A 26,573-nucleotide genomic window follows, 5' to 3' on the forward strand; every position below is an offset into this window, starting at 1 on the left:
AAGACATACAATTAATCTTGAATGTTACGTGTCTGTGGCACTCTGTGACATTGGACTATTATAGGTGCAGACTGAAAAAGTCCGACTTTAAAAAAAATAGCCTGTCCTTTGCACAGAGGTAGTCTCACAGCAAAAGTTATTGCAAGGGTGTGGTGCAGCCCCTCCATAGGATTGCTGGAAGATGCTGGGGCAGTGAACAGCCACCTCAAATAAAATTCAGTAGGCTGTGGGACTTGATGTCAACGACTGAAAAATAGATCAAACGACTTGGCAAATAAAAATGCTATTATGTGCCTGCAATGAATCTGGCATTTTACTGGTTATTCTCTCCAAATCATAAAGCAGATACATAAATATGTGTGTAATTGGAAGTGTCAAGAGAAATGTCTCTGTATGCTCCCCAGTGCAAATTCAGTCGAGGAAAACTCCTCTTCCACAGGTGACCCGTCTCGGTAAAGTTATGCCCCAAGCACAGTTAAGCTCAGAAACACCAGTCAAACTTACAAAACTTAACACGTTGATTCGACTATTTAAGCACTGCAGAACTTTTATAAACAAAAGAGATTGCTTGGCTCTGAATGTATCTCTGGATTGGTTAAGCTGCCTGCTTAAGCACAGCAGACCCATCGCGTCCCGCTGTCCTCTCAGCACAGACATCTTCTGGGGATAAACCTCAGCGTCCTTTACGTGCGTCTTTAAACTAGTTTTGGCCTCAGCTGTCCAGTTCCCATTCCCGAATCTTATTACTGCCTCAAGTTTCATTCACTCCAAAATTGTTTTGGACCAATTAATAGCGAAACAAGTAAGTTCTTGCTAGGTTTTTACTTATCGCTCTCTTTAGCATCAGCTTTTAGAGGCAATCTGCCCTCAGCTGTGGCTGAGAAACATGGGTATTTCCAGTCTTTCCTTCCCTCCTTCAACATTTTTCTCCTTAAAAAAGAGGGTTGTTGCTTTTCCAACTCAATATACAACCTAAGCATCGAGTGAGGCCAGCAGAGCTCTCAGCTGAAGCGTCAGCCCCGGAGGTTTCCCATGGATCATCCTGCACCCAGGCGCGTTTGCGGTCGAGTTCCTTTATTACTTCTGCCAACTTTGTCAGTCTTTACCATGAGAGTCTGTGACACTGAACCATACACTGCAGCTGCCAGTACATGACAAAAACGCCTCCGTTATGACTCCACATTCATTGTTAAAGCTCGGATTGACCACAGAAACTACCAGAAGTATTTTGTCGCTATTTGCAGCTGGACTTTTTTTGCCATGAGTCTCCAGTCAACAGACTTTGCAAACCACTTAATTCAGGAAACAACTGTATGGCCACAGTCCTTCCCAGCAAGAGGGGAAGGGCAAAACTTGTGTGACAACTGCTGAAAGCTTAAGGGCTAAATAAGAAACAGACAATTAAGGGGATTTCTCATTAATCTCTTAACTTTCATATAAAAATACGGGTTTTTTATCTGGCAACTAAAAACACGCACCATTTTTTCAAAGGTAGGAAAGTTCCCCTACCTCTATTCTGCACATTTAGACACTACATGAAGCTCAAAACTTTCCCAGGAAATACTCTACAACTTTGACGCTGTTAGGACAGTGGGCAGGTGCTACTGCTGATGCATTTAATTCTAGAACTTGTATTGTAGGAGCTCACTGAATGCACAATTAGAGATACTAGGAAGAAAATGGAAATGTATTTAGGATTAAAGCTCAAGATCTGAAACGCACTGAAAAAACTAAAGAAAACAAACTACATGAAAATTCAAATATTTGTTTCTCTCTTATACAGGCACTAAGAAGTGAATAGTACCGGGCACTGAAAGACACTGGAAATCCATTTCTCTCAACAAAATGCATTAAACACTAAAAATATAGAATAAAATCACATAGCATCAAAAGGATCATGGAAGACAGACAATTGATAGTTTTGAAAAAAATGATGACAACATATAACATCTACAATGTATGCACACACCCCTCAGAAGTTTATATATGCTATATATATTTCAAAGTACACACAAACTGCCTGTTTGGCAGGTTGAGAAAATAGGAATACATCTTGGGAAGGTCATGAAGAAAACAAACACAAAGGAAAACAAGAGTTATTTACATTCAATAATTCAGTAGCCTTTAACATCTCTATATACATACATACTCTTTCTATATATGTACAGACTGCAATGGGATCTGAATGAAGCTTATTCCAAACACAAAAGAAAAATACAAAAACCCCTTGATAATTCACCTGACAAATGTTTACAGGTTGCAGAGCTTTCTTCATTTACAAAGAAAATACTACACATTGACTAGACAACGAGCATCTTTGGGAACTTTTAAGTCCTTACAAGAGGTGTGTGTTCCCAACAGACCATACAACAATTGGAAAAAAAGAAAATTGAAAACCTGCTGTGCAGAGGGGGTTTGTAGTGGGTTATAATTGCATTTACTGTGTCAGATGTATCTTAAGTATGAAACTAGTTAACAAGTCAAAATCTAGTCGCTGTCAAGGGACAGTTTAAAAAAGAAAAGCCCAAATTTTATCCCTTCAATTCCCAAATCAGCTTAAATGTATCTTCCCCTTCTACAGCACGCTTCCAAAACTCAGGCAGTACAGAAATTACTGCCACTTTATGTTTAGCTTTGCCCTGTTATCGGAGACATCTATCCTTTATAAATTCTCTGGCCATTTCAGATGGTGATTTGTACGAAGCAGATCAATGCCCCACAAGTAGGAAAAATACATTCTTGCCTAGCCTGGTAATTTATACGACATGACAGTTGGTCTCTCCTTTTTCCTCCCTGTGAGGATGTTTGTCTTACGGGCAGTGCTGCAAGAGGATACCGCATAGCTGTTCCTTATCCCATCTTCTGTGCTATTTATATTCCTTTTTTCTCCCCCAAGCTTTATCAGCAGCTCATGCAAGGAACAAACTACTACCAGAAAACCACACCCCAACCACCAAGCAGGAATTTTCAAGAGAGAAGATATTTCTGTAGCTAGAAGGCTTTTTTTGGATGTTAACTTTTAAAGATGTTATACCACTCCAGAGCTGTGGATGCAGATGTGTTAGTAACTGGATGACAAAGCCAAGGCAGTGATGGTGGCAAGGAGCAGAGAACAGGCAGAGGAGAGCAAGTGGGGGAAGGGGTTTGTGGGATGGGAACAGTTCTTATGGATCTTCTAACTGCCATCAGGTTTTTTTTCCCCTCTAGAGGACAAAAGTCCATGGGAAGTTTAAGAGGGTGTGAGGGAACAGCATATGCTGTGAACTCCCAAAATAGTGTGGTCTGGTTATCAATACTGAGAACATCCAATATTTGCTCCTCCCAAAGTTAGCACAACAGCCTGAGAAGAACACTTAGGAACTGAAGTGTATTTAAATAATGACTTGTTTTAAAAATTTTATTTAAAAAAAAAAATCACTACTTGTGAACCTACTACTTCTAGGACCGTCTTATTGAGGACTAAGATCTAAAATATTACATTACCATCACAGATGGTAGAAGTTTCTACACCAAATAATTAAAAAAAAAAAAAAGAGAGCAAAGTCCACACCCAGCTTGCTGTTACTAGCTATTTGGTTCACTATCTGCTGCAATAGTAATTGGGCAGCGTACTTCTCAAAATCCCACTGATTTTCCTGGAATGGATGCCAAATACATCCAACAGTGGGTATGAAACACATGAACATCCTCTCCACACCGTGCCTGTGGGCTACAGTTTTCCAGGGCACTATCAGCTCCTACTGGTGTCACAGCACTTAGACCAGAGGATTAGAAGTCTCCCCCCACACCTACCACCGGCATGACAAGCACTTTACAGAGATGTAGCAGGCGCTAGGGCAATAGGGAGGGTGCTGATTTCTTCTGGCTCTGTGTTCCCAGTCAGGCCCAGCCCCGTGAGGGCAGCAGGCTGACTCCCTCCCCTGACAGGCAGGTGCCCCGTTACCGCACCGGCGTGTCGGCGCAGGCAGCGTCAACACAACCTCAAGCGAAGTAATTCACGTAAGGGAACTCGCTTCAGCCTGAAGTTGTGGAACTTCTGGCCCCGTTACTTATGGAAAAACTCTGACACTTGCATCTGGCTCGCTGAGTGTTTACAGAAGTGACATGCGCTGCTCTGTCAGGTGACCCCTACTGAAAACATGCATCAAGGTTTAAACACAGTTTACTTCTCGCCTTATTAATTAATGAGTTTAACTGAGATACTTGGACTGCAAGACAGAAGCCTGGTTAAAGCAGACTGGAACATGCCAAGTCCTGTCAAATTCCAATTGTACAGACTTGTTAGTTTTTTTTGGAATACAGCAATTGCCTAAACAAGACTCCACTTCTTGTTAGTACAATAACTTTTATTTGACATCTACAAGATCATTATCTTGTAGTTTTTTTGGACAGGTTTATACAATCTCAATTTTTCAATAGTGCAACCTGTGCAAGCAAGAAATGACAAACATTGTCCTTCACTTTCTTATAAACATCTACTATTATAGGCAAAACAAAACTTACCCATATTATAGATAAGTGACTATTCACATTTGTACATTACAATTTCTTTAAACAGCTCCAGATAAACTCTACAATGTCTTACAACATATTAAACAGTATTCAAGTTACTGGGTAACAGAAACAGCACATACAGCGGAACCCTCAAGTGTTTCCCATTCTCTAATTTACAGCTCAAGTAAGGTTTCATCTTACAAGTGACAAATTAAATTACATTAATGAAGTAAAAAATATAAGATTGTATGCGAGATGGAAGTGAATTTGCACTTAAGTTTCCATAACCACCTCGGATTAAGGAAATGCTTCAATTTAAGGAAAATAGGCATCCAGCCATCTTTGCAGTACACATTAGGAATACCATTAATACATTAAAAATGAACTAATTTTAATTTAAGATGTTTATCACAAAAAGAACATGTTGTAGACTCAAATATATAACCCCCAGGAGAGAACCAGAAAAAATGCAACACCTGGGTATAAACACTATAAAAATGCAATAACCAATGCTGTACAACTAAGATTGTGTTTCTCTCTGAATTCCTGTCTTGTGTGTTTATCCTGTCCATGCCCGTTTCCAAAGACATGCACTGTCAAACAGAAACTGGGAAGGAACCTGAATGCATGATGTGCAACCTCTAGGTTTCATGCTTTTATAAACTCATAAATTGAAGAGAAAAACCCAATATATATTTTCTATATATATACTCAATACATGCATTCAAGGATATCTCCCACAGCAATGGCATTGATGCACTGCGTTAAACCCTGAGCACTGTATGACAAGATAAAAATAAAGCCTGCTTGGGGATTTTCAAGCATTTTCAAACAAATTGTGGTTTGTAGCTTAAAAGGCCAAAAGTAAAAGCAAACAGGAAGCACTACAGAGAGCATAAGGAAAGACAGATGCACCACCAATAAACAACTGCTGGCTTTCAGTTCTACCAACCTTTTTAGATCTCTTTATTCCCAAAGTATTTGAGAGCACACAACTGAACTGAAAAAGTTATATTTCTTTGGAATCTGTCCCTGATTTTTATGCAAGTGATATGCTTTTACAGCCTTTTCCTCAAACACCAAAGTCAACACCTGTAGTTTGTCCTCTTATGCATTGTTGAAATTGGTGATGCTTTGCGGGTGATGCTGCTGCCAGATCTGCTGCTGTTGTACTGCAAGCTGTTGAGACTGGTCTGACGTTGACAGGAGGTTTACAAGGGGCGATACACAATTTGCAGGAATGATCAAACCTGAAAACAGCAACAAATCAGTTGTTTCATAAGCACGGAAATGATCTGTTCATTAAAACCTCAGGCTGACGATCTCATTGTTTAATTAACGCAACAGTCAACAGTAACCATTCCCAGAGTCAAGTCTAATCAAGCACAGCTACAAGTTCTGCTTCTCTCTGAAGGTTTATCTTCAGGAGTCACTACGTCCTTTAGGTCACAAAGTAATAGAAAGTTGCCATTCTGCCCCTAAAGACAAGTTTGATTATTCTTATGTTACCCACTGCAACATAAAACCGGAAGTCAGCTATTGTTTTCTAACCTCACAGAAGTTACACCACCATGAAAGTTTAAAATACGAAAAAAACCTTATGTAGTTTCAACATCTTCGAAAACTGTTACTAGAGCCAGAGCTGCCATGATACCACACATCCACAGGAAGTCCACATTTAAAAAAAAAAAAAAAAACCAACAAACTGAAAGAGATTTCAGCCTCTGAGGTACCCGCTATGAGGGCTTCCCTAAGAGGTTTAGCAGCAAGAAATAACATCATCATCTTGAAGTCAATTTACTATTGATGACACTTGACTTTCAGTAGCCTAAAAACCATGAAAACAACTATTTCAAGTGCTTGCTATTCTTTGCCAGAAGTGGAGAAAAAAACCTGAGCCCTTATGGTTTCAAAGGTAGCTTGGCTGGAACAGGCCAAATATGACCGTTTTGTTCCTTGAAAACTGAAAGAACTGAGAGATTAAGTGTTCCAAAGCCTGGCTGAAAAAAACCATCTTCCTTCTTTAACCTGACTCAGAACAGTGTTTGTACTGTCAATGCAGATTTCAACAGTTGTACTTCTGCCCCTCCCCAACATAACAGCAACAAGCCTTTCATTTTATAAGCATCTTTATAAAGAAGTCTGCTACACGAGACTCAACACGGTCTGACCTGAAAGTCGGAACTACCTTCTACTTAAAAATGGAAATAAAGAGGCAGACAAGCCACCTACCTACGATCCTCTGCCCATCTTCTGTTCTTAGACGAACTATTTGCATTTTCACATTTGTACCACTCACAGAGGCTAGAACGCCTTCTACTTTTGTCCAGACGCTCAATACTGAACCACACAAGACGTAGTAAGTTCGACAGCGGAGTCCCACTTCACAAACTAATCCCAAGCCTGCCTTCTTACAATTGCCTCTCCTACAATAGAGAGAAAAGAAAGCTTTCAAAAGAATTCTGCAAACAGAACTTAGCCCATTCAATTAAAGTGAGACTTGAAGTTATTTAACACGTATCAAGAGCTGAGTGAGGACTGCAAGTACACAGAAAGGGAAGGATACTTTATCCACAGCAGGCCTCTAGTGGTAAAGCTTTGAGAAGTGTTAGCCTATTCAGGACCACATCTTCAAGATGTACAGACGGAACTTTAAGCCAGGGATACCACTCATTTAGGTCACCCAAGAACCCGAATCTGCTACACTGGTATATAATCAGTGTATTTCAGCAGCTCCAATATTAACTTGAAACTTCTAGCAGTTATGCTGTTCCTCAGGAATTAAGACATCAGCTGCTGAGTCAGACACAGAGGAGGTAGCATAAGAACAGCTGTTTGTGACATCTATCTCATCTCTGCATGAAGTATAAATATTCCCCACCCCCACCAACAACATCTGAACTGTCTGACCACAATAATAGATCAGGATTAAGACACTTAAAGCTCAAGCTACTCCTAGGTCATTATACTTCTACTGGAGTGCAATTTATACATTAGCATTCATCTAATATATTAGGACTTTAAGGGCAAGTGCAAAGCTTCATGTTCCCACTCAAAGGTTGGGTCATTTGACTGGTCACGTGACATTTTTTCTTAAGCAAGAAACACAAGATTTCACATGAAGAGCAAAACAGAATAATAAACCAGTTTAGGCAAACAGTTTATGTTAAAGGATCTATGGGCATACAAATACTAACCAGTAAGCATGGGTGCAGGTATCCGCAGAAGAATTGTACTGCTCTAACCAGTGCGGCAGAGCGTCTTCAGAAGGTACCTGAAAAAGTCAAAGTGGGAATAATCAAAGTAAAACACATCAAGACTTGCATAGAACAAAAGCAATTTGGTCATTACTATGAGAAAAGAGGAAGCACCAACATGAGAATGGTGAAGAGAGGTACATTACCCTATATTATTAAGATTTCAGGTTATTCAATAGAAATGCCACCTCAAAGGATGAGCAAAATGCTTGAACAAAGCACAGCCTCAGTAATGGGAACAGCAGAATCTCAGAGCTTTCTGGTAATGAACCTGATCTCAGAGTTTCCTCGAGTTTTTACAAATTCAACACCATAAAATTGAAGAGAACCATTAGCTATCTTACCAGTCTCTCAACAAAATAATCCACTAGAATATTTAAGATGTCATCAGCCAACAGCTGAAGCTTCAGGATCATTGCTAGAACACACTGTACACAGCTGCTTATTTAAAAGCAGGTTTGTACACCTTACACAAGACTTTTCCTTGCTAGACCCTAAAAAACCTCATTTTATGTTACCATGCCATGGATTATTTATATTCAGAAAGCTTTCGAGATAGAAATGCAGAAATCTTACAGACCCACTTAGAAAGACCCAAATATAAGCTCTGCTCTGGAAAAAATACACCCTAGTTTTTGACTGCCAGAATTACACACAAATACCAGAAAAAGAAAGTGCTTACATTTCTTTTTAAATTTTTCTAAATTTGTTTTAAACTAGCATAACTTTAATGGTTACCTTCTTATATTTCTTTTTCAGGTCTGCACATGTCTCTAGTTTGAGTTGTTTCCCAGTATTTGGTCTGTATACTAAAAAAAGCTTCTTTTTAGGATTCACTTCTTTTACTAGAATAGCGGTTTTCTTGTTATTTCTTATCTGGAAGAGACAGACAAACCAAAAACTTTGTAAGTTTAAATACACTGACAGTATCTACCTTCAGTGATTCCATACCATGTTCTTTACAGAGTAACAGTGCATGTGTGTGTACAGTAAGACACCCAGCAATAAGGACACCTTCACAAGACAATACCACTGATCCACATTAACCTCACAACTCTTCCTTACAGTAACAGCGTCTGGTTTCTTGATGCAGCTTTAAAGGAAAGCTAATAATTTGGGCTCACACTCCTATCAGAAAATACCCTGAGCAGCTCTAGAGGAGTGCTTCATACTTAGCGTTGGAAACAAGCAACGTGAATTTTAATGTAGGATTGAAAATTTGCAAAACTGAACAGTAATTAAGTTGAACAGTAAATTTTTCAGAGGAGACAGCATATTCGGTTAGCCCACAAAAAAACTTCTCCAAGCAGAATCCAGGAGACAAAAGAATCTTACCTGTAGTGATAGATAAAATCCATCATCTGGACCTGTCTGTTCTGCCCAGATCTTAGTTGCTTCGTCCCAAGACATTCCTCTCTCTACACTGATCTGGAAGAGAACCACGCAGGGGTATTTGAGTGGAAACAGACTTTAAACCAGTTACAGAACTGCAGAACGAAATATGGCCCAGTGAAAGGCCTGGAACCTCCCCTCACTCAGCACATGCTTAAGCTATTTGCCACATTTTAAAAACTTATTGGCAAGCAAGTTTTATTAGTTCATACAAAGACGACACAGAATTAACTTACTGTGTATAGTTCTACATGTCCAGAGGTAGAATATCCAGGAGTTAAAAACTTCTTAACATCTGCCTTTCGTACTTTCTCATCCCCAGAGCCCAAATCTTAAAAAAAAGGGAAGGACAGAGTTATTCTGTTTCTCTGTTCTTAAGTACACGAGTACTGAGAAACTGATTTACTCACCTAAGATGCCCATATCGTATCTTCCATTCTTTTTAGCATTTTGAATAACCGCATTTAACGTGTCAGAAAAGTACTGGAATAGAGCATTCTGCTGATGTACTTCCATACCAAGAATTCTATTCAGAAATTTTCCTATATTGTTATAATCTTCAAAAAGAATAAGAAATATATGTATTAGGTCAAAGACTGTTTGATGACAAGCTCTCCATCAGTATTCAAAGAGTCTCAAAAAAAGACTACTTAAATCCGTTCTTTCAGAAGTGAGGAAACCAGTCTGAAGTTCTCCAAAAAAGTCATTTTTTAGTTACACTGTCAGTTCTGTTGCTAGGAATCCACTATCATGATATATGATATTCCTAGTGACATTCTAAAGATACACCAAACACACAAATACCTTTATCAAGCGTTAGTATTCCAGATCTGTCTTCTACATTTATCAAGCCCACGCCAATCAATCCCTGACGAACATCTAGGAAAAAGAAAGAAGTTAGATCATAGCTGCTTTGCCATCTAAAAATAAACCACTGAAGTAACAGTTTGTTTAGCATTCCTGTTTCAGGATCTAATTCCAAAACTTCTAACATCCCTTAAACGCATTACTTGCAATTTCTACCTAAATCATCAGTAAGCTGAAGACACAACTTTGCCTTCTATCCTTCCAGGAAGCACAGGCAGGGAAAACTAATAATGCCACTGTACATGAGCCCACAGAGGAACAAGATCTTGCAAGAGATAACGGGAATGTGAAGTTAAAGAACTGTATGTAATACTTTGGCCAAGCAGATATAGAACATGCCTTATATCGAGAGTTCACATATCTTGTTTCATACGTGAACTTCAACATTCAAGGAATGAGCATAGGAATAACACCCAGTGAGAGCCCATCTGAACCAGCCGACTGGTTTAAATAGTAACAATGTTTTCTAGCTCTAGAATTATTTGCTTTTTCTGCACCCTGGAGAACAAAAGGTAGCTATTACATCCAGTGAGTTATACTTACCTTTGAAGAAGTCTCCAGGAAAATCAGGAGGAGGCGAGACCATTGGGGAGTCTAAGTTCACAATGGATTTCATAACAATCTCTAAAGCATTTCTTCCATACTGTGTAAGAAAAAGAAAACTGCTCTAACAATGTGATCCAGTGTTTGTGCCTCAGCCCCAAGCACACATGGTTTAATATGTATTTGTAATTCACAATAAAACGTTTTTCCCTGCAGTAGCAAGAGGAACTGGTTATTAGCTTTTCAGTTATGAACTACACTATATAAATAGCCCAGTCTTAATTTCCAATTAGAATTGCCAAATTAATCTTTCAGTTGTGACTGAAAGGACACATACCATTTACTTATTGTACTCAATTGCAGAAAAGTAATTTACACACGTATTTGTGTTCCACGTGGCTTTGCAAACAGAATTAAGAACATTTACTGGTTATCTCAGAAAGAGGCCTCCTATCAGAAAGTAACACAGTTAAAACACATCACAGGAGATGGAAAAAATCCTTCCTCCACAGGTCATTTGTGGAATAAGCACCACAGCACAAGCTTTCCAACAGAAATAGAACCGTCACCTTGTTGTCAAAATTGAATCTGCTGAGGTCTCGAGTTTCTGTAGCCCGTCTGTCACCATGGGTGAGGGCTCCCTGTTAAGACACACCTTTGTAATTAAATCAAATTTTCTCAAAAGAAATCTAAGCTGTATTTTCTCAAATGAAGGATCAGACTTCTTGAAACAATCTTACCAAGCTCTCCAGTCTTTTTGCAACTATAGATGCAAATCTTTGCTCTCCTGCCAATTCAGAAATTAGGAACACGTACTCTGGAGCAGTCACTTGGTTGGATCTATGAGTTCTTCCTGGATAATTAAGTAGAAGCACATATGTTAAACAAATTCCACTTCACTGAATATTCTAGAACTACGAATTGTGAAGAGTACAGAAAAAAGGCTAGGACTTTAACCTACTGAAAATTAGTTTCTGCTGTAATACAGCCACTAGAAGGTAGTACTCTAGAGTTGTGTCAACTTTTGTAGACATTTGATAAATGAAAAAACCCTAAGCTGCAGTCTAAGTTTGTCTGCTAGGTTTCTGTCAAAACTTTCAAGACTATTAGTTATGACTACACATAAAGCTGAGTCTGTTCACTGGTAAAGGAGACTGGAAGGGTCCTTCAGAGGTTGCTTAGTCAATGTTCTTTTCCATTAATTAGCAGTAAATTCGGTTGGTATTACTGAGTTTGCTAGGGAAGGATACAAAAAAAGTTATTTACCAAACTGCTGTATTGCTCTGTCTGCACTCCATGGCAGCTCCAGGGTCATGTGAACTCTCCGTCTCTGATTCTTAGCTCTACGGTCTGCTTGCAATGATATACCAGAGCTGGCAGCCTCCGAGATTATGGCAATGTTCTTTTATTAAGAAAGGAGTTGTTAGTTAGCAATAAATCCAAGATCAAACTTCAGTTTTCAGTTTCTAAAAAACCCCTTAATTTTACAGTTACTGCTAAGTGGGTCTGGAATGGTTTCACTCTTGTTTAGTCTTCCTATCTTAAGAAGAGGGGGAGGGGAGAAAACGTATGGGTCTCCTATCAGTTAGACATGCTGAAGACTTAAGTGAAAGGAGTGGTTTTTGCTTTACTTTTCAACACCACCTTTCTGCGCAAATGAAGAAAGGCAGTATGGTGCACTCTTGCCATTCCAGAGGGCAGGTTTCTCTGCTGTTGGCCTGCACTTCAGAAAGAACAGGGGAGGGACACAGGGAGACTGGCTCTGATAGCAAGCAACACGGAGGAGACAAAAAACTGCTGCTAATACTGTATAAGGAAGAGGATATGGCCATTCTAGTATCTGAACACGTTTGCCTTGAAAGAATGTAAATGTTTGGATTGTGTGCAAGTCACAGAACATGAGTATTTACCGCCAAGTGTAACAACAGACCACAGAAGTTGCACACAAGGGCTACACTGACTGGATTTGCCCTCTTGTGGCAGCATGTCCCAAATGGACCATAGAAAAGTTGGGTTTTTCCTCCTTTTATCAGCTTCAATTCTACCATTATTCCAGTCAGTATTTTTTTTCAGAGTACAAAATAAAGGACAAAATCTATAACTCTTCCCAGCATTACTTCTCAATCCTTGTTAAACAACCTCCTCCTTTTCCCTTCAGCCCCTCATTGAAACTTTTTTCATACCAAGTCAATCAGCGCTTTCCCCCCCTTTCTCAATTTCATTATATCCTCTTGGAAGCAGAGGTACACAGTACTCCAGATAAAGAAAGCAAAGATGTGGAGGGTTTAACTGCCTTTTAAAAATATGCTGTTTTACAAGACCAACTTAAAGATACTAGCTTCAGTTTGACAGACATGTACACACCTCTTAAGCACAGGCTTCCGTGGCCACCCAAACTACAGCCTGACCTTTAAAGCATGCCACAGCTGCATATTAGATAGGACTACTGAACATAATGGTTTGAACAACAAAACACACAGCAGTGAATAGAAAATCCTTTCTAACTAGTACTTATAGTACCTAAAAAGTCACTGTGGGATAATGGCAGAGCCCCAACTTGAATAACAATCAGAGTTACTATGGCATCTGGCAAGTTTTTCTAAACAGTATCTTTTTAAGGAATACCTTATCTCCATCCATGAACCTCTGCTTCTCCGTGATGTTCAGAATTTCAACAGGCACATCAAGTTCAGATCTCGACTCATAAGATATGCTGCCATCATCATTGCTAACAACTCTCCCTTTGCGGCCTGTCATCTTTAAAAATAAAAGGGAACACAAGCTCATTATGGCAATACCAAAATTATTACGTGACCAAAAACTTCAAGCAATGATGCTATTTATTCATACACCAACCTTAAAATAGATCTGGTAATTTACTCCAAGTGCAAAACTACATTAGAGAACCTGGATTGTTTTTTGGTTGATGCCATTATCTGCTATGTGGAACACTTATTCAGAGGTAACTCAGGATATCAAAAGCATAACAAAGCATATCTATGTAGAAATGATGCAGTATTGTACTACCGTCCATAAGGGATTTACTGAGAGTACTAAGAAAATAAACTAAACTGACAGCTGAGATTGTCACTGATTTTAACAGGGTCTTTTAAATCACAAGGATCTATCTACTTAATACAGACAGGTAGCTTGCTAAAGACATATTTCTAAAGTTTGAGAAAAAGAGATAATAATTCATCAGGCTTTTTACTAATGCAGTTTTATTACACAGGTTCTTAATCTTCACTGCCTACAAAGACAAGCTAAAGCTGCTTTCTGTTTTATATACATCAGCTTCAAATTGACTACAGTTAAGAGAAATATACCACCATAAAGCAGAAGAAAAACTAGTATGATTTACTCAGCAAGAAACTATCAGGTCTCAGAAACAGCCTATTTACCCATTCAGAGCTCTTCTCTATATTCGAATACAATCTTCAAGCTTCTCTTTAGAAGGGTTCAAAATAACCTATACTCTTATATCTGAGATTACTGTCTAAAATAAATTATCTTTAAATAAATATGTAGGCCACATGCAACCTTCAAGAATGACAACACTAATTTACTGCAGCCAATGTACAGCAGCATTAGAACACCACTTTTTTTTTTTCCCTAAGTGTGAAGAGCCTACCTCTGCAACATTTTCAGGACCACCCAGTTCATCTATAAGCTCATCCAGTGTATTAGGTGGGAGATCTTCAGCCAGTTTTTCCAGTTTATCAAGCAGTTCTTTTTTCATTTGTTGCGCTCTTTCAACTGCATCCTGACTTGTTACAAAGCTGCTGTTTGTGTTACTGTTTGCTGAAATTTAAGAGAAACTCTTTAAGATTTAGAATTTCACTGCCTAATTGCTAAGAAGGTGAATCAACGTCAAAGAAACTTATTCTTACCTGACGTGTTGGTACTAGAAGTGGTGGTACCAACAGTGGAAGTGAAACAGCTAGGTCGTTTTGATCCGAGACCAGAAGCTAGTAAGGCACTTTGAATAGAATCCGGGTCTATGCTTTTCTTCTTTTTCTTGTCTTTATTTTTTTTATGCTCTTTTCTAATTAACCAGGGATCTAAATTTAAATAAAATCATTTTCAAGAAGTTTCAAGAATTTGCTTAAAAATCATCCTTCCTTTGAAAAGCTACTTTCCCATTACAAAAGGCGACTTACAAAAGTCTGAACCCCAGCGTGTAAAATCTACTTGAAGATGCTAATCAACATTCTAGTACTAAATCCAGTCTCATTAGAATTAAACTACATGCTTATCAAACACTATATTTGGCTCATTGAAATAGTTGGGAAAGACTTTATGCTTATTATCTGCAATTACAGCTACTTGCTTAAGGGAACACAAACTGTCTTACCATCTTCATCATCCTCACTGGATTCATCTCTGAATGGGTTAAAGTCATCATCATCTCCAGAACTCAAAAATCTGGAGCTCTCATTGTCGCTTTCTTCATTGTCCGAAGCATCAGACTCACTTTCACTCTCATCAGAGCTGCTGCCTGCAAGGCCACCTGTTTTGCGAGCTTTTTTGGCTTCTCTGCTTATTTCTTCACCTAATTTCATCACCACCATCACCCCAGAAGAAAAAAAAAGTTTAGAGCTTGTAGTCTACTTTTGAGGTTTGTTTTACCACCACTGCATACAAACTAGAAAAATATTTAACTTTTAAAAATAGAACCGTTTAAAACAATCAAATCTAAGTTTTAAGTAAGACCTCTCTCTCCAGTTCTTTATGATCACCTACTTTTTGGTAAGAATAACTATCAGTTTGGGAAGTGGGGGGGATATTAGGCTTCTCTTTACTGAACCTCAAGGAAAAGGCGGCAATTATTTGTGTGACTGCATCAGGAAGTGGTCTGACACACGCAGGACATTTTGGCATATGGTCCCATACTAGAACAACACAATTTTGAGCAAAGAAGTAACCAGAATTTACAGGTTATATTGCTTCAGCAGCAGTTTAAAAAAATCTGTTAATGGAAATTTCTAACAAAAGTCTTAGATACTTATAATACACGCTCTTTCATGAGTGATTGTGCTGGTAGTTATCTTACCATATTTTTTCCAGAGTTCACTTTTAGGCAGCTCTAATATTGCCATTTTCACTACAACATTAGTGTAAGAATTTAAGCATTACCTTTCCGTTTCTTTATTTTGTTCTCCTTGCAAGGGCTGTCTCTGGGTGAATTGTTATTACTTTGAGCAGTCAAGTCAATTCCCAACAAGCTAAACAGCTTCTTCCTGTCAGGAGCTGGAAAGTGCTTTTCAATAAGAGACTGGAACACTCCTCTGTGTAAGAAAAAAGGTTTCTTCAGTCAAATTTGCATTTATTTAAAGTAAAAACCTGTAACATTTTAACAGCTTGCTTGACTTCTCTGAAGAATTATTCCCTGTGAATGCTATTACAGGAGCACTCTCTGGAATTATCACCCATATTACTGTATTTGTCATCTTAAAAGTAGGAGACATTTACTTTACAGCACTGTTACTTATCACTTGTTAAATTTGGTTTTGGTATCAAGCAATATTGCTACTGCCATTTTCTTATTGCTTAGAGCTTAAATGACAGATTAGCTAATTTATTAAGATCTTCAGCAAGGTAGTCTCAGGATTGGACCTGGCTCATCTGCTAAAAGAGGGAAGTCATGATTGTAACTTGCTTTGGTATAAATGCAGTGTACGCTTGGCAAGTCTTCCCCTCCTCCCAGTTTGAGTAGAACAGCACGAGCTGTTCGCACCTGAGAACAATCTCAGAGTGCCAGCAGAACTAGGAACTAACCAATGGTTCACTTGAGCAATACTGTCAGATTTTACGTACAGGCAGCTTAAGTAAAAAACCAGTACTAAAGGATACCCACCTTTCTCTGCACTGATGCATGTTTTACACATGAAAGGACAAACTACTACACACGCTAAGCTGGATTAGCTTTGTAAAGGACAGTTCTAACAAACTGGAGTCTTACTTTGCTGTAGAAACAAAGTCATTTAGTTCACCACCACCTTCCTCCAAAGCTTCTAATGTTCTTGCTTCTCCTGTTGACTGCAGGCCAATAACAACACACTAAAGGACAAATGAATACAAGGCATTGTTACTAAGAAGACTGACTTGTAAGTCTCTGTTTGGCTGAATTTCTACTCATTAAATACCTTCAATACCATAAAGTACAAAAAGCATGCTGCTACTACTACTACATCTGAAGATATTTGTTATAAACAAAAGTAAAATTTAATAGCTCTACATTTAACAGATATTTTAAAATAGGTCTTGATCAACTTACTTTCCCATTCTTGATTTCTTCCCGAGCCAGCTGGACCACCCTCTTCACTTTAGATGCTATGCAAAGGTACTTGAAAAACCTCTGATGAGCTGACCAAAACTGACCCCACATAGACTTTTTCATTCGTTGTTCTGCATCGATAAGATCAGCTGCTTGTTGAAACCTCTCTCTAGCACTCACCCACTGAAGAAGAAAACGTTAATTGCTTTACATGTCACATTTCAAGGCTACACAAGTACACTGTTTAATGTCCAAATAATGACAGAAGTTTGAAGTTACAGTACTATGGGACTCCAAGTCAGGGAAACTCATCATACAAAGCTCACAAAAAAGAAAATAGCTATGGCTTAAGGAATTCAGAAGATAATTACTCTCATAATGAAGAGCAGATACATTTACCTTACTACCAGTGCAAACATATACAGTATTTTCTGATTATCTAGTTTCTCCATTAATACATTCAGGTTAAGAAAGCAAAGAGCACTGCTCATAACTAAGTATAAAGCAAGATCCCAAAAAAGAGAAAAACCCTACTGCCCTCACTTCTGCCACATTTTGTCACATCAATTGTTTCCAGATTCAGTAAAGTAAGCTTTGAACACCTAAAACGGACACTTGTGTCACTTTTAGTGATTTGTTTAAACAACATTCATGAAGAAAAGTGCTGGTTTAAAGTTGATGTTATACACCTGTCAAAGATAAATTGTAATTATTGTAGCTATAGATCATGAATAGTCATGCTTAAGCTCCTCTTAAGCAGCTAAAGACCCTGGTCACTTTAGCCTATGTCAAAGGAATAATTTTAATCTAATACAGCAGTGGTAACAGAGCAGAAGGTGCACTGAGCAAAAGACTGACATAGAGATGAAACAACTAATAACAACATGAAAAAGAAAACCAGTGAGTGATTAAATGAAAAAGTTAAAGGGAACCATAGCATTGAGGCTTTAGATTTGATCTGTCAGGTGATTAAAACTATCACCCTGCCCTGTTTAGCTGCTAGCACCACTCCACCACGCAGCTGGGATGAAGAGCATGCAGCAGGTCTAATGTTTTGCAGCTTGTTCTCAGCTCAGTTGCCTAAAGGGGGAGGACTGGAACACAAATATCACCAACAGGTGAACAGCTTTATCTTAGGGAACAGTGACCAAGGTCTCTGAAATACTGCTAAAAGGCAGTGGTTCTGGCAAGATACTGAAAGATGCACCCAAAATTACGATTTTTATGACTCAGAACAAGAATTAACAGCTTTTGTCAAGACTTAAATGGAGAAATCTTTCCACTAGGATGAAACAAGAAAACGCCATTCCTGTCTCTCAACATGCTACTTCAGGAGCATTCAATTTTAAACCAAGTAACTTCAACCTCTCAGAATTCAATATAGAAAGCAAATTTAAAAGGGCATTCTTACCAGTTTCACAGATTTATTGTACATTTTAACATATTCTTGTGAAAGCAGAACTTCATCAATTTTGAAAGTTACACCTGAAAAACTCAACTGTCTCGCTATGTACATTCCTCTCAGCTTCATATCCATAGCAACTATTTCCATGGCACCAACACCTCTAAAATAAAGGACAAATTAAGTCAATATTAGAATTTTCAAGAGCAATGAATTGTTAAAAAAAACCCTCAAATGCTTTAGAAGAAAATAGCATGCTTACAAATATGAAGGAATATGTTTTCAAAATCATCAGCACTGTTTCTTTAAATGCATCCAATCAAGGAGTCTTGAAATTTAGCCTTCACATAAAACTATATCCCTGCCTCATGAGTGTTAAGTGTATCCTAAGAAGTATAAACACTCAGATAGTTACTTCTTCCTGAATGACCTACCATTCACTAGGAGACAGTGCCTTACAAACTGTAATCGGATAAGTTGGTCCAAATATATCATAAAATCTTGTGCTGAAATTTTATAAACGCCACTACAGATTTAAAATAGTGAACACAAACTGTAGTAAGCTATTCAGATTTATGCCAGTATGAAAATAATTTAGTAGGTAACAAGTTCTCTTCAACAGCAACACACCTTTAGCAATACCTTGAGAAGTCAAGTGCAGAGCTCACCTACTCACAAGCTTGGGCCTGTAATTTCATTACTGCTCATTCGATACGTACTCAGTAATGAAGTGGAGGCTACACTTCCACAGTCTGCAAAAATCATGCATCATGTAGATGGTATGCAAGAAGATGCATACTAAGCCCTACTGTAGCATTCTGAACTGTTCAAAATTCTTTTTAAGTAGGCAAAACATAATATATTAAGATGCTCACCTACCAAAGAATGTAGCAGTTGCATCTTCTGCTGACTACTTTTTTTTTTAAAAATAAGTTCTGAAATCCAAAGTGACTTGCAAGAGCATACATAAGTTTTCTGAACTGGGTTCTTATGCCAGAAAGCATAAGAACATGACTTCTTCCTGTTAAACTGCCTAAGCTGAATGCATAAACATTAGAAAGCTTCTGCATATAGTGAGACATCAACTATATGGAGCATACTCGGTACATACAGTGTGTTTTCATGGCGAGTAGCAAAATGTTTTCATTTCATAACACCCACATTTTAAGAGGGCTATTTTCCCAGCAAGCCTCTAAAGCTCTCTAAAACTTTCCGTGAGCAAGGAAAACATCCCTTTTTTTTAATGACAGAAGGTAAATTACACATTTCTGCTAGATTTAGAAGCTAGAGTCAAAAAGTTCTTAGCTTGACAGAACAAGTTTGCAGAGGACTATGAGTGAAGACAAAAGGAACCGAAAAGCACAGTCAACCACAACCGTATAGATTGTTGCTATAGCTCTTCAAAATATTACCTTCTTTCAACAGCCTGAATAAAATCACTGAATTCCCTAAATGGAGTTCCTTCACCCCATATTCCAAGACGGTTCATATATGCCATATTTCTTGGCTCAGATGCACCTAGGAGAAGAACACACTCTGTACCAGTGCCAGTAAAAACACACAGGGACATTTAATGCAAACCAAGCAGTACATACCTGTGGCACTAGCATAAACAACCCTGGCTTTTGGAAGTTTATTTTGAAGTTCCAATACAGCCAGACCTGTTTTCGTTGGTTTTGATGAACCAACAGGACACAGATTCTTAGCTTTATGACACTCATCAAATACAATCTGAACCATAATTAAGGAAGAACTTTGTCCCACTTGTTTTTAGAATTGGGAGCTAAAACAGAAGACCAGAAAGTCACTAATTACAATTACAATACGGATGGCAGCAGCAAATTTTAAACTCAAATAGACTAGTAATTTTTCACTAAAAACTCTGGGAAAAAATATTGAGCCAGTAAGTATTTAAAAGCACAATTACCAACACTTGAGATATTTGAAATGCTGTTGATACTCAAATTTTTTTTTATGAATTCACTGGAGAAAATTTCAGCGTAAACTTAAGGTTCTTAAACATTGTATTTTAATTTTATCTGCTCATTACAGAAAAAGCAGCAGCTTCACTCTTGTACCAGAGCTGTGTGGCAACAATATGATGGCAACAGATCTGGCACGAAGTCTGTAAAACTTCAAGTCTAATGTCAGAGCATGCACACAATCAATTACTGTCATGGATAAAGAACAACACCTAAAAATACCAGCAAATAAAAATCCAAGATTGTCTTTAAAGATATAAGCTTAAATAGCAATTTGTTTACAATCAACTGAACTCCAGATAAAGGATACAACTCCATCAAAGTCTTCACCACACCAGTGAAGAAGCTGCTTTAATCTGGTTTTGTATTTACCACCAGACTGACTTTCACCAATAAGAGAAGAATAGGTAGCAAAGATGACACCTTTCTTCACACTTCCATTATGTTTGGAAGAAATCTTCCCATACTTGAACTGCAATAAAAAGGTAAGAAATTACAGAACTTATTCAAGAGATGCCTTCTCAAACCCACCTACCGTATGATTAAAGGATGCTGGACGCTTTGAACCACCTGTATCCCTACACCACGGCTGGGGCATAGTTGGCGTAAGGTAACATGGTTAAGGGGTTATACAGGGCCTTACTTAAGTATATACTTAAGGAAGACTAGATCTGAGGCCTCAAAAGATTAACAGCCACATTCTTTTGACTACATGGTTTCATTACCTTAAATACAATTAAGATTTTAGCTTCAATGCATCCCCTAGAGCTAACAGGTCATTTATGGTAGCAGCTATAAATACACTTGACAATTTCTGAAGCTTTACTGTATTTTAGAAATTACGACTTCACAAAGCAAAAATCCTAATTTAAAACAAACTAAGTTCAGTGAATTCAACCAGTAATCACACTTCACAATTTATGTAAGTAGCTAATCCTGAGCAGAGGCACAGTCTCCAAAAATAACCGCATATGCTACTGCTGCTTTAATAAATTACTGAGAAAGTCTATTATTTCAGTATTACATACAAAATGTATTACATATAAAATGTGTGCTGGGAGATAGAAAGGAAAAAATTTTAATGCTACAAAGTCTAAAAGATTTAAAGAATATTTCAACTTCTAGAAAATAGTAGTGTCAGTACTGGCTTCAAGAGTAGTATTTAAAAAAAAAAAAATCACATGCCAAGACTTAATCCTACAAGGGGACTATTTACATGATTAAAGTACTGTGTGGTTCTTCCTAAGATTAAGGCCTGTCAAACAAGACCTAAACAGCAAATTTATTGAAATTAGTACATTCTCAGTCTTAAAACAGTCAACATGCACAACTTGTCACACAAGCGTACCTAAAGTTTTGCCTCAATTGTACATAGTAAAAAGTTTCCACACCTTGTTTAATGAATGAACCAATATGTTTTTTGCTCCAATATCTCTCAAATCTCTTTCAGCATCGTATTTCAGATCATTTGACACGCTAAACCTGAAGATTTAAAATAAAGCACATATTCCGTAAGTTACAGCAGAAGTCTAAAAAGCAGTTGCTAGAACATTTGTCAGAAGACAGATTACACTGAATTTAAGTACTATCATCATTACGGTGTCTGCTCTAACAAATCCTGACACACTTACCAGACTGCTCTTTTTCTGCCTAACAAGTAATTTTCATAGATTATTCCAGCTATGGTCCTTCCTTTTCCTACACCAGCACCGTCACCTATCAAGAATCCAGCTCTGTCTCCATTGGGCAGGAATGTTTCGTGTTGCTGTAGGAGAAAGAACAAAAACTTGTACCCGTTCTCCAGAACACATCACTGTGGATTGTCAGAAACGAGCAAACCTAAGAAACATCCTACTGGATGAGACCAGTAGTCCACCCACCCAAGCAGTCTCCTGACAGCAGGAAGAGGGGATTTTACTTAGCAAGAGCATATGACCCTAACTGCTTTGTGGGATCCATTCTCTCCACAGCACCTAAAATTGCTGTAAAATTGCCTGTACATGTCTAATTCTTTCAGTGCCTACTACCAGGCTGGCTGCATTTTTTAACCCACTGATATGCACCTCCACAGCCTTTTATGGCAGCATAACCCAAACATCCACTGCTTGTGTATAGAAGTATTCTACTATCCATTTTAAACCAATCTCCTATCAGTTTCACCAAATTCTGCTTTGTTCTTGTTTTGTGGAATTCCACTGCCTTCTTGATTACATAAACCTTGTTTTACTCCCCTTCATTTTGCTCCTCTCCAGCCCAAGGTGCCCTAGCCTTGTTAGTCTCTTTTCACTGGGCAACTTCTTCCCTCCTGTGACCATTTTAGTTGTCCTCTAACTTCACTACCTTCCTCCCTGACACACAGAGACCAGCATGCACATCTGATGTGGGCCCACTGAGGTTTAATATAGTGGCAAAATAACACCCAGTCTTGTCCTCTATACCCTTCCCAATGATATCAGTGTGTTGGCTTTTTTAGCCTGTGGCTACTGCAGTCATGAAGTCACTCCAGAAAAATAAAAATGACAACTAAGATGTCCTTCCTGAGCTTTAAGACAGTTTCGGATCAGCATCATGGAAGTGGTTCAGACAAAACTTTTCTAGGTGTATTACCTCACATTTATCTGAACTGAAGCTCACCTGCCACCTGCTAATGCAACCCAAACCTTTAAGCTCTTATTTTATCTCCTTGTAAAACCAACATAGCTGCATTTGTCAGATGATAGATCTTAAGTTCTATGGTAGCTTTTAAGCTGTACTAATGTCTAGCATACCTGGGCTGCATAAGTAATTGCTTCAAGTTGCAAAGCTGACAACCAGCCACTATCAATTGTTTCTTCCGATATTGATGTCTGGTACCACACATCAGGAGGAGTTACACTGGATAATGAGCTGGTTTCCACTACGGGGTCAGGATGACGTAGACCAATTTTTACTGGTTGAAAAAGGAGGGGGAGGAAGAGGAAGATGAGAACATAATAGAGAGTTCTGTTGCTGCAGCACAGGTTATTATATTTACCAAACAAGTTACAACTGTCTGTTACAAAGGCTGAACACAAGAACAAGTTTCATCGCAACGGTACATGAAGTGTTAAATTCACTGCATACAAAGGAATACATTAACCTGAATTTATGTGACTGCAATCTTTACTTCCTCTTCTCACCACCTTCCCCCAATTTTTATGAAATTAGATAAAATTCAGTTCATAGAAAACAAAAATATTTGTGTACTTGACATGTTTAAGAAAAACTGGTCTGAACCTTGCCTTCCCAAAAGGCCAGAGGCAGCCTCAAGATGCCAGAATCACAAAAGCAACATTCTTCTCACTATTTACAGTGCTGTTTTTAAGCAGTATGAGAGGAGAAAAGATTTAGAACAGACATGGTTTAATTGCCGACAGATCTCAGTGACAATAAAAATTAACCATTTAGCTACAAACTCCACACAATTTTTTGCTTTGCTTTTACAGCAGGTCAGCAATGTACCTAGGAAAGAAGACAACAGCTTTTCATCACTAATTACAATAAAGAGAAAGAAAAAATAAAAGAGGAGATGGTAATTAACAGCAGTAAGATTCACTTTTTGAAAAAAAGCCCTAAACAAAAGCCACAACAAAACCAAGCCAGCTCTAAGTAGTCAGGAACAATGCAGGAAGAATGTGCTTAGGGTAATTTCACACCAAAAGACTTAAACTAGATTCTTAAGTGACCCCTTAATCCCTTTACAAAATTTCCTCTGCTGAGGCACAAAGTGTCTTAACACAAGTAAAAAAAATCCTGATCTTGGTTCATCAATCATATTCCTGAAACAAGTACTGCTCAAAGACACACTAAAGAATTCCTTTTCTATTTCAAAAACCCACATACCTTCCAAAACTAAGCATTACAGAAAGGAAAAATTCCACACCACAAGTTCAGGTCCTTTTTACTTGATTCAGATAGTAATCTATCTGGTTTTTGGTGTTATTAACTACAGAAGAGTAAATAAATTCGCTCTCAAAACATTTCAGCCTTTTGACATAACAAAACATTAGGTCATACACTTTATTGGCATATACTCAGCGTAAGTTTCAGCATGGCCCATTTCTTCTTCATCTTCCTCCTCAGGTTCCTCCTCCTCTTTCACTGCTGGCACTTTCTAGAATAGAGAAATATCTGCATTAGTCAAACAGCAAATTGTTAATACTCTACATACTAGAAATTAACATAAGCAATGAAATGAGCACAAACTTGCCCTTGAATGTTTTAACACATGTACTAGACAAATTTAGTGAGCATCTAGGAAAACTAGACAGCAACGTAAGATTTTTTTTAAACTCTGAACCACCCTTAAAAGACACAAAGTCAGGGAACTTCCTTTCCTTTCCAAGGAGATTCAAGCACTCCAAACTCATATAAGCAGAATTTAAAAAGAAACACTTCTTACAGCATATTAAATCCAAACTACGACTTAAAGAAAACTGCCTTGAAAGCGCAACAGCTAGTTAACAGCCAAACCCGAACTTTCAAGTACTCCCATGAAGCCTCCTGCAGTTTCACATCCATTACGTAATTTCACAACTTCGGGGAATAGTTACAATAGTCACAGTTCTATCCAGTATTCTCTGAAACTTGACAGTTATCCATTTTTTTACTGTGATCTCTATCAATGTAAATATATGAATATTTTTAAAGTACTCGCTAGATGACAAACGAAAAGTCTTACACAATTAGTTTAATATAAAAAAAGTAATCTGAAAATCCTTCTGTATGCCAGTCGCTAAGGAGCAGTGTTCACCACAAACTTCAGCCTGATTCTAGCCATCAGTGAAGATGCTGAAACTCAAGGGTTTACAGCATCAGAATGTATTTTTATTACATTTAGAAAATTGAATGATACTAGATTTACATCTTAAATCACACTGCCCAGGCCAGCCATGCCAGAAAAAGTCTTCTGGTTTCCTCATTGCTAGTTAGACAAATGGGGATATTTTAAAAGAAAATACCTTAAAACACAGAGCAAGTGATATGCTCATCAGCTTTAACTGGAGCACACCCTTCTCTGTCCACACAGAAAGGTTAAGGACAGTAATTTCTTGAAATTGTCATTTACTATAGAGGCAAGTCTGCTCTACCCAGCTGTCAGTTTTAGTCATCTAACCAAGTATTCATCTAGTGGAGAAACTAACCTTTTGAACAAACAGATGCACTAGATAGTTCTACCACACAAAAGGCACATATGAGTAACTACTGAAACTAGTCACAGGTGGCTGTGGCCAATAAAACATGCATTCATTTAGCCAATTAACCATTTGCACTACTTACCATAGTAGGTGAAAAACTTCTCATTTTAATATCATTTATCCATATTCTTGCTACCTCTTTTGTAGAAGCCTCCTTCTTCACTGCACCATTGCTTAGATCAGCTACAAAAGAAAAGCTGTGTTTTACAGGAATTCCCTCCAAACATCAACTCAAATTAACATCCTTCTCTATTAATAAGCTAGGAGAAAAGTTCAAAATGTCCAGTAGCACACTGATGCTTCAAGAACAATTTTTTTGTCCAAATTAAGAAGTCTCTGAGCAAGGAGCTAAATCCTGTTAGTTGATGGAAGAAGCTTCCCATGCAATATCACTGCATCTGACACAGTTGTGCATTAGTTCCAGTATGATTTAAAAAATAAAATTTTGGACCTTCATGAAATCTACATGTAGTGTTTAGAAATACTCCATCCTGTGAGCCTTTGAAGTTTAACAAACCAGAAACTCAGTGTTTCAACAGAAATGAACTTACCTGGTCTGGTGGCATTTACCACCTTAGGAGAAACTACAATTACTTCTGTAAAACAAAAAGTCAACACTTAGGACTCAATTGTTTAAAGTTTATAATAGGATCCTTCAAGAGGACAATTTATTAACTTTCCTGCCCTCAGCCATGTTTGGAACTAAAAAAATTTACACAAGGATAGATGTAAAACATTAAAAGCAGCTGTCAAGCTTCCAGCACATTGATAATCAATGTATGTATTAAATTTAGCATAATTGCCCCCCAAAACAATTAAGACAATTGCACAAAGTTTTCCTCAAAGAGGTTGCATAATTTAACTTTTTCGTATTTTCCAATTTGGAACTCCTGCTGCCTGAATTATATGAAAAGACTGTGTTTCCTTCCAAGAGCTTCTCTGCCCTTGCATTTTCTACAAGTATTTGTCACTTTTTTTTGTTAAGCAGGAAGAAAGATCCAGAAACACAAGCACACAAATTAGACTAAAAGTTGCATGTTTACTTTTCACTTAATACAGAAGCTACAGATACAACTATTTTCTGCAGCTGTGCTACTACAACAGCTACTGTTAATTGATGTTACCTAATTATTTCAGTGCTTC

The 26,573-nt window shown here is 38.0% G+C and overlaps 1 protein-coding gene across 1 annotated transcript in view; it reads right to left on the reverse strand.

Annotated features, from left to right (window-relative positions):
- Positions 1-1,575: 1,575 nt before the first annotated feature.
- Positions 1,576-26,573, reverse strand: part of SBNO1 (strawberry notch homolog 1) — a 35,798-nt gene continuing 10,800 nt past the window's right edge. Inside the window, exons 5-32 of the mRNA XM_074920747.1 lie at positions 25,513-25,613; positions 24,250-24,346; positions 22,983-23,143; positions 21,846-21,979; positions 21,606-21,696; positions 20,525-20,686; positions 19,828-19,963; positions 19,645-19,750; positions 18,242-18,395; positions 16,831-17,013; positions 16,516-16,613; positions 15,690-15,841; positions 14,908-15,105; positions 14,444-14,614; positions 14,185-14,354; positions 13,179-13,310; positions 11,820-11,955; positions 11,294-11,406; positions 11,123-11,194; positions 10,554-10,653; positions 9,948-10,022; positions 9,554-9,700; positions 9,380-9,474; positions 9,087-9,179; positions 8,490-8,627; positions 7,692-7,768; positions 6,727-6,920; positions 1,576-5,744 (exon numbers count right to left, since the gene is read on the reverse strand). Coding sequence (XP_074776848.1) covers positions 5,602-5,744; positions 6,727-6,920; positions 7,692-7,768; positions 8,490-8,627; positions 9,087-9,179; positions 9,380-9,474; positions 9,554-9,700; positions 9,948-10,022; positions 10,554-10,653; positions 11,123-11,194; positions 11,294-11,406; positions 11,820-11,955; positions 13,179-13,310; positions 14,185-14,354; positions 14,444-14,614; positions 14,908-15,105; positions 15,690-15,841; positions 16,516-16,613; positions 16,831-17,013; positions 18,242-18,395; positions 19,645-19,750; positions 19,828-19,963; positions 20,525-20,686; positions 21,606-21,696; positions 21,846-21,979; positions 22,983-23,143; positions 24,250-24,346; positions 25,513-25,613 — 3,629 coding nt within the window. The 3' untranslated portion in view covers positions 1,576-5,601. The remainder of the gene's footprint in view (positions 5,745-6,726; positions 6,921-7,691; positions 7,769-8,489; positions 8,628-9,086; positions 9,180-9,379; positions 9,475-9,553; positions 9,701-9,947; positions 10,023-10,553; positions 10,654-11,122; positions 11,195-11,293; positions 11,407-11,819; positions 11,956-13,178; positions 13,311-14,184; positions 14,355-14,443; positions 14,615-14,907; positions 15,106-15,689; positions 15,842-16,515; positions 16,614-16,830; positions 17,014-18,241; positions 18,396-19,644; positions 19,751-19,827; positions 19,964-20,524; positions 20,687-21,605; positions 21,697-21,845; positions 21,980-22,982; positions 23,144-24,249; positions 24,347-25,512; positions 25,614-26,573) is intronic.

Source organism: Athene noctua, chromosome 17 (assembly GCF_965140245.1).
Source record: "Athene noctua chromosome 17, bAthNoc1.hap1.1, whole genome shotgun sequence".
NCBI lineage: Eukaryota > Metazoa > Chordata > Aves > Strigiformes > Strigidae > Athene > Athene noctua.